Raw genomic sequence first — 7,453 nt, 5'->3', positions numbered from 1 at the left:
ATCTAGTCGGGAGTGGTGCTGACTGAAAACAGATGATTTGGAGCGATTCGCGCGCCATATGTTGGTCATTCTAAGGACTTATTGAACTACCCTCGTAGATAATTATGAGAATCTCTGAGACACGTGACAGCCACGTGACACCAATTTGAATAAGTGTTTTACCGCCTTCAATTTTTAATTATTTTTTTCTGTTAAAGTACACAAAAGAACAAAAAAACATAACGCACCTTCTATTCAGCTAAAAATTATGTATTAAAAAATTATTTTATTTAAAATCGTGAAACAACCCTATTAATATGTTAATTCGTGAAAAAATAACTTAAAATAGGACAGGGGGGGGGGTCACAACTTATAGGCCCAAAAAACGTCCAGAAAAAACAATAATTCATGATTTTCATAATTAAACTGTAGTTTAACTATTAAAACGTGAAAAATAATTGATTTTGCCAGAAAATTCTGAATTTGATCAAAATTAAAAAATTCACAAATTTTAGCATTAAAATTGAACGGATTCAATTCGAAAGCCTTAGTATTCGAACAATGTAAACGCCTGATTGGAACTTTATAAAATATTTTCAATTTAAACAATTGAAATTTATAGATTTATAAGTAAACGCTTTTATTCAATTTCAAATCCTATCCAAATATTGTTTCAGGTTAAAGTATTTCATTTTGAAGCCATTCAAATATAAATTTTTTTAAATAAAGAAAAGAACAATTTTGCATTTAGAAATATTTGACTGCTCATTTATATTGAACTATTCTAAGTCAAATATTAAAAACTGGAAAATCTGAAACTGAATTTTTTGCAATATCTTTGAATCGGTAAAGTTTCTGAGTGTGTTTATTTGAACTTTGAACGCTACAATTTTAATTCCATTTTTATTTTTTAAGCGAAAGCCTTCAATCACCTAAAATTAAAATAACGTAACTTATAATTTAAAAAGCGTAGGTACATTTTTTAAATTTGTTAATCTGTTCGATTTATAAAAGTTAAATATTTAAAAGGGAGTTCAATAGAATTTAATTTAATCTTGTTTCACTGAAAAGAGTTGAAAGCTTCAATTTTATACTTATAAATTATTAACAGTGTCAATTAAATATTTCGGAATCAAAAATTTTCTAAACTTTTATTTTAAAAGTGTAATGTTCAAAAGAGGTAACAATTTGATTGGTTTAGTTTAAAGTTCAGTTTATATTATTTAAAAAAAAACGAGCTATAAGAATTTGAAAATTTTCATTTAAATGGGCGTGAACAATTTTGGCAAACTAGGAATTTTTTCCCTTCTATTAAAGCAGCCACTGTGTTATTGTTAGATTATCATAAATGAAGAAATAGGAATGACAACTGGATAAGGACTCTTTGGAATTCTCAAAACCAAAAATAATTCACCTCCTGAAATTCTGTAAATAATGGCCACATGAATCTATAATTTTGATTGAACTTTCCTACATGTATATAGAAAAATAATAATAATAATGTTATAGAAAAATAACTCATTACCATATTTTCATGCTTTTGTAAAAAAAAGAAGCAGTTTGAAAATTGATGATTTGAAAACTCGGATAAGGATATTTTTCCCCTCTTCTCACTTAGAAAAAACATTTCTTATAGTTTTCGCATTTTAAATGTACAGTTCTTGGAGAACAAATGCTTCTCTAATTTGATCAAAACTTTATATTTAAAAACCTATCGTAGAAAATTTTTCTCATATCTTCAAATATTTCTTCCTAATATGATTTGCAAGCTTTTCAGTTTGATCGCTTCCAAATTTGGAAACTAATTTGAATTAAAAAATGTTGCAATTCAACCGTTCCAAATTTTGACCCAAGCACTTTTAAAGTTATAAATCTTATAATTAAAAAAATCATAACATGTATACATAATATTTTTTATGTTTCAGATTTCTTCGCCCAGATGAACAACAAACGAATTTTCATAGCCTTATCCAATCCGCTAATTTGACTAAATGCCATAATGGGGTGTTTTAAATTTCGTCGATGGGATAAATAAAAAAACTAAATTTCATTAGTAAACTTGAATATATTCAAAGAATATTTATACAGACAATAAAAAACAAATCTCGAAGTGTGGATGGAAAAAAACCAAATCATCAATATCATAAAATATAAATGCGGTTCCAAGTTACAACCTACTAAATCTTCACAAGCAAACCCTACAATCTGAATTGAAAATCCTTAAAAACAGAGTTTCGCTGTTTAATTTAATTCTTCTAAATTAATGAAACATATATTTTAAGCAACATATTAATTCTTTCCATTCACACCTACAAAACAATCCTGTACTAAAATCCATAGATATTGATCACTATGAGTATATAAATTTTAACCTGGCCCTGTGAAAATTACAAAATATCTCTACTCTTAATACCTATTCACCACGATTTTAAACTGAAATTATTTACAAAATCGTATTTATATTATAAATATGCACACCAGATACGAACTCTAAATTAAACACTAAACGCTTCATAGATATTGGCACCCAGTGCCTTCAGTTTATCATTCAAAATCAGTCTCTGCAGCCAATCCGAAGGCACGTCACCCGAAGTGGGAACATCCGGAACCTGTCCGTTGACAATAGGAATGATTTTCGCCATAGGCATCGTGATTTTATTTAAGTTGAAAAATGCGTCCTTATGAGAAGCATCTGCCGACTTCTTCACAGAATCCGCCCAGAGCGTTTCCTTCCCATTAGAAGTTCCCGGCGCTGGGGAAAAAATCTCACTCGTAATTCCATTCGTCATTGCACACGAGTCTCCAAAGTACTCGGAAATGTGATCAATCACTAGAACAAATCCACTTCTGATGCTAGTCTGAACCAAACTCTGTACCTCTTCGCTCTCAAGAAGATCCAAAGTCTCGATGATCATCTTCGACAAAATATCGTCAGTTTCTTTTTCGCAATTCGCAGGGACCATGTATTTGGTCAAATTCTTCACTGGATCAACAGTTGGATCCGCGGAGACGAGCGACATTACTGACCAGTAAATTTGCTCCAGGTCTCTCAGAGTTAGCTTGTCTCTCAAAGAAATAGAGGCAGTGATTTCTTCGACTTTCTCCTTGATCAATGCGCTCAGTTTTTCGACTCCATGGTCCATGAAATATCCACAGAGGGACAAATACTTCTGCTGGGTGAGGCCATCGGCTCTCACGACTCCATTGACGTTTTGCGAATCCTTAAACATGTAGCCTCCAACCAAATTGAGCTGGATCCTTAGAGTGGCGACAAGCATCGCCTCCGAATAAATTATCACTGCCGATCGTGCAATCGCGAGGACCTTCAAAGCATTCCAGGAAGCGATTTTGTCAGTGCATCCGTTTCGGAGTTTGTTTACAATTGTTTCAGAATCCAAAACTTTTGTCACGGAATTTCGAACACTGGTCGCTAAAGTCAATATCGTTTGATTGCACGTTCGTTCTGTGCTTTCGAAGTGCTGACACCGACGCGTTCGTTCCAAAAGTTCGCGAACTTCTTTTTCTTGCCATTCACGTAGCTTGCGTTGAGTGTATCTTGTGAGGAGGATAAAACTGCCAACGACCACTCCGCTGATGATGAACTTCCGCTTGTGGCGATTCAAGAAACCCCGTATTCTTGAAAACATTTTTAATCTCAAGATTTTTTTTAACGGGTCAAGCTCTTTTCATTCGCGGCGTTGACTGAATTGGTAAAAATTGATTCCATTCTAGGCTCAAGCCTTTTATTCCAAAATTAGTCAAGCTTTTTCTCGTTGATGGGTAGGATTTTCAGCAAGTTCTGGAAGGAAATGTTAATTTTGAATTTGTGGTGTTCGAGTTTATTGAAGCGATAGAAGCTACAAAATTAAAGGTTAACTCGAATGTATTGAAATTAATTTTTAAATATTTTAAAATCATTCTTCTGATTATGTTGGGAGCAATATAATTAGAAATCAACTCTTGGAAGTACATAATCATAATACATAGGAATATATATATGCTATAATTTAATATACTCAGTACATAATTCTTATTTCATTCAAAATTTTTAAAACAATAATCATTCAGCTAGGAGAATTATAAATTTGGGGTTAAAATATTTATTTCTAAACTGATAAAATTGTCAACAAGAATTATCAGGGTTGCAACTATTTTTTAAATTTTCGCTTCCGGCTTTCTCCCGGTTCTACCGATCAATATTCTTAATTCCTCCCGGTTTATACAAAAATTAACTTTCTTTGCAAAACCCACAGCTTTTTCATATATATTATCAATTGCGGAAGTCAATAAATGTCAGCCAACGTTTTTGTATGAAATTGATTGACTTTAAACATATAATAAGAAGGATAAGAAAATGTTTATGTGTAATAAAAGAAAATACCGAGATGCATTTTATTGCTTACAATATCATAATTAAAAAAGATAAAAATTTGACTGATTATTTAAAAACTACTGAAATCAAACTTGGACAGATATTTTTTTTTAAATTTGTAAAATTCCGGGTTAAAAAATAAATTCACGGTCATTCCCCGTTTTTTCCCGGTCTCATGAAATTCCCGATTCAGTGGTCATCCAGAATAAATAATAATAATTTGCAATATTTTTTAAATAAAATTCTGATCAATTAAATTCATGGACTTTTTTAAAATTATCTTTTTAATTAAATAATTCATTTATTTTAGTAGAAATTGCATCTTTCTTGGGAAAAAATGCAACCACTTTGTTAAAAAGGCATCCTTTTTGGTTGAAAATTCAACTGTTGTTGGCCATATACGTTTTTAACTCACCAGGTTTCTTTGGCGCTTAAAGTTAAATTCATATTCAATTTCTGTAAAATTACTGCGAGTTGTTTGTTTCATTTGCGAATTTCCAAAAATTACGTAAAGGAATTAAGGACCCCCCACCCATCCTCCGTGAGCTGTTACTTCTGATCGCAGTAAAATTCAAGTATATATTATTTTATTAATTTCTGTCAATTTAGAAAAGTGATTTCAACTATATCTACAGTCGCGGGACATATAAGTTTGTTTTTTAAAAATCCATTTTTTTATTATTAAGAATCAGATTTTTAACGGAAAATTAAACTATTCTATTTTTGGTTGAAAATTTCAATTTTTCATTCAAAAGTGAAACTATTTGTTTGGAAATTTAAGTAATTTGTAGAAAAATGGTCTTTTATGTAGAAAATAAATCTTTATGATTAAAAATTCATCTTTTTGGTAGGTATAAAATTCACTTATTCTAGTTGAAGATTCTTAATTTTAGTTAAAAATCCATCAGTTTTCTTCGAAAATTAATTTCTTCAACTGAAAATTTAATTGTTACATTTTTGGTTCAAAATTTATCTTTTCTAGTTTAAAATTTGACAATTTGACTGAAAATTTGTCTTTTTTAATTAAAAATTTAATTATTTCATTCAAAACTCACAAATTTTGTTAAGAAATCGATCTTTTGGTAAAAAATTATTTTTTTTTTGTTTGAAAGTTAATCTCCTTATAAACAAAATTACTAAGTTGAAAGTTAAACGCTTTTGTTAAAGATTAGTTTTTTTTTTTGATTGGACGATTCATTATTTTAATTAAAAATTCGTTTCATCAGTTTCAACAAATATTTTTTTCTTCCGATTGAAAGGAATTTTTTTGCCAAATACTTAACTATTGTTTTGAAAATTCTTGTCTGTTTTGGTTGAAAATGATAATTGTTAAATCTAAAAATGTAACTAATAATCTAGCTGAATACTCCATAATTTTATTTTTAAATTCATCTACTTGGTTAAACATTTATTTTTTTACTACGAATGTAAAAATTCAATTCTTGTTTGAAAAAAGATATTTTTTAGTTCAAAATTGTTTTTTCCCACGCTGAAAACTGATTTTTTAAACTTTAAACTGAATTATTTCAGTTTTGGTTGACAATTTATCATTTTTTTTTAGTAAAAATTAATTTTGTTTAGTTGAGAATTCAACTATTTCAGTTGAAGATTCATTATTTTAATTAAAAACTCATCTTCTTAACTTTAAAATTTAACTATTCCAATTGAAGATTAACAATTTTATTTGGAAATTCATTAGTTAGGTTGATAATTAATTTTTTAATCTAAAAATGGAACTCTTTTATTTTTCAAATATTTGGTTGAATATTTGTCTTCTTTAGTTGATAGTTCAATTATTTTGTTAAAAATTCATGTATTTCTTTGAAAATTCGTATTTTTGTTCCGAAATTAATCTCTTTATTTGGAAATTAATCTTATTGTTTTAAAAATTCGATTTTTTAGTTGAAAATTCAATTGCTGCAGTTAAACATTAATAATTTTAGTTGAAATTTTATCTTTTTATCTCAAGTTTTCCAATTGATGATTCATAATTTTTATTCGAAAATTCATTTATTTTGTAATTTTTTGCTCTGTTGTGTTAAAGGATGTTTAGAATGAGCGTCATAAATCAAAATAAATGCTTGCGAAATCGCCACCCTGAAAATGTTTAATTTAAGTTATTTTTGTGTGCGTTATCATGTCGGTACTCCCGTTGGCATTCAAAGTATTCGATGAATAAAATAAACAAATTAATTACTATATATCAATTGTTTTAAATTTTCAAACAGCATTTTCCGATTTATATGATTTTGTTAGGTGTCCATTGAAGAGACAGTGTTTATTTAAAAGCTTATATTTTCTACAAAAGGTGGTAAAAAATGCCTTTACTTTAAAAAATGCTGCGGAATTAATACAAGGGTAACATATTTCAAGGGCATTAACTATTCTTGAACTTTACTCATTACATGTTCCTCCTTAATCTAGGTAAAACTTATCATAAGCACAACCCAATTGTTTATCATTACTCACGTTTATGTTGGTGATAAACGTGTCCATATTCTGTCATAAAAGTTAATTTTTATGTTTTCGCATATTCTAATGATACTCACTGTAGACGAAATTTACAAGTGGATCATTACGAAAAAAGCGATAGTCTCAGCGTGTGAAAATAATCAAGTTTTTATTTTTTAGAGTTAAATTAAATATAGAGATAATTAAATTTGGATAGGTTTTGTAGTAACGTGAACTAACCTGAATTACTTGGGCACGAAATTCACTACAAATGCTCTTGGTGCAACTGAAACCACGCCTTGTGAATTTTCGCTTCGAGTAATATTCATACTGAAATCAATTAAGTAGGTTTATTTGCAAAACTTCTTTAAATCCGACCTTTAAACCTTTGCAAAAGAGTTTGCGATCCGTGTAGACTGTTTCTCGTGCTCCAAACCAGTGAATACTCTCTGCTCCAAACTCTATTAGTGTCAAAACAGAAAATTGAGCCGATAAAGTAGTTTTGTTGACAAAAAAGAAATCTGTGGGTAAATGCCATGCACATAGGAAACAAGCAAAGATATTATAAACGTAGATGCGGTGCGAGCTTAGTTACCCGCCATAAATATAGACGGCGCGTCCGGCGAAAAAAGTCACTTCCCCTCTACCCAC

The 7,453-nt window shown here is 29.6% G+C and overlaps 1 protein-coding gene across 1 annotated transcript; it reads right to left on the bottom strand.

Annotated features, from left to right (window-relative positions):
* Positions 1–2,039: 2,039 nt before the first annotated feature.
* On the bottom strand, positions 2,040–7,264 carry LOC117176942 (peroxisomal biogenesis factor 3). Its single transcript, XM_033367346.1, has 2 exons — positions 7,043–7,264; positions 2,040–3,778 (listed from the first exon to the last, which is right to left on the bottom strand). Exon 2 carries the CDS (start codon positions 3,624–3,626, stop codon positions 2,475–2,477), a length of 1,152 nt encoding a protein of 383 aa, XP_033223237.1. The 5' UTR covers positions 3,627–3,778; positions 7,043–7,264; the 3' UTR covers positions 2,040–2,474.
* Between the last annotated feature and the right edge of the window lie 189 nt (positions 7,265–7,453).

The sequence above is a fragment of the Belonocnema kinseyi genome, chromosome 7 (assembly GCF_010883055.1).
Source record: "Belonocnema kinseyi isolate 2016_QV_RU_SX_M_011 chromosome 7, B_treatae_v1, whole genome shotgun sequence".
NCBI classification, from domain to species: domain Eukaryota; kingdom Metazoa; phylum Arthropoda; class Insecta; order Hymenoptera; family Cynipidae; genus Belonocnema; species Belonocnema kinseyi.
The sequence above is the reverse complement of the archived record's forward strand: the minus strand, read 5'-3'. Positions and strand labels throughout refer to the sequence as shown.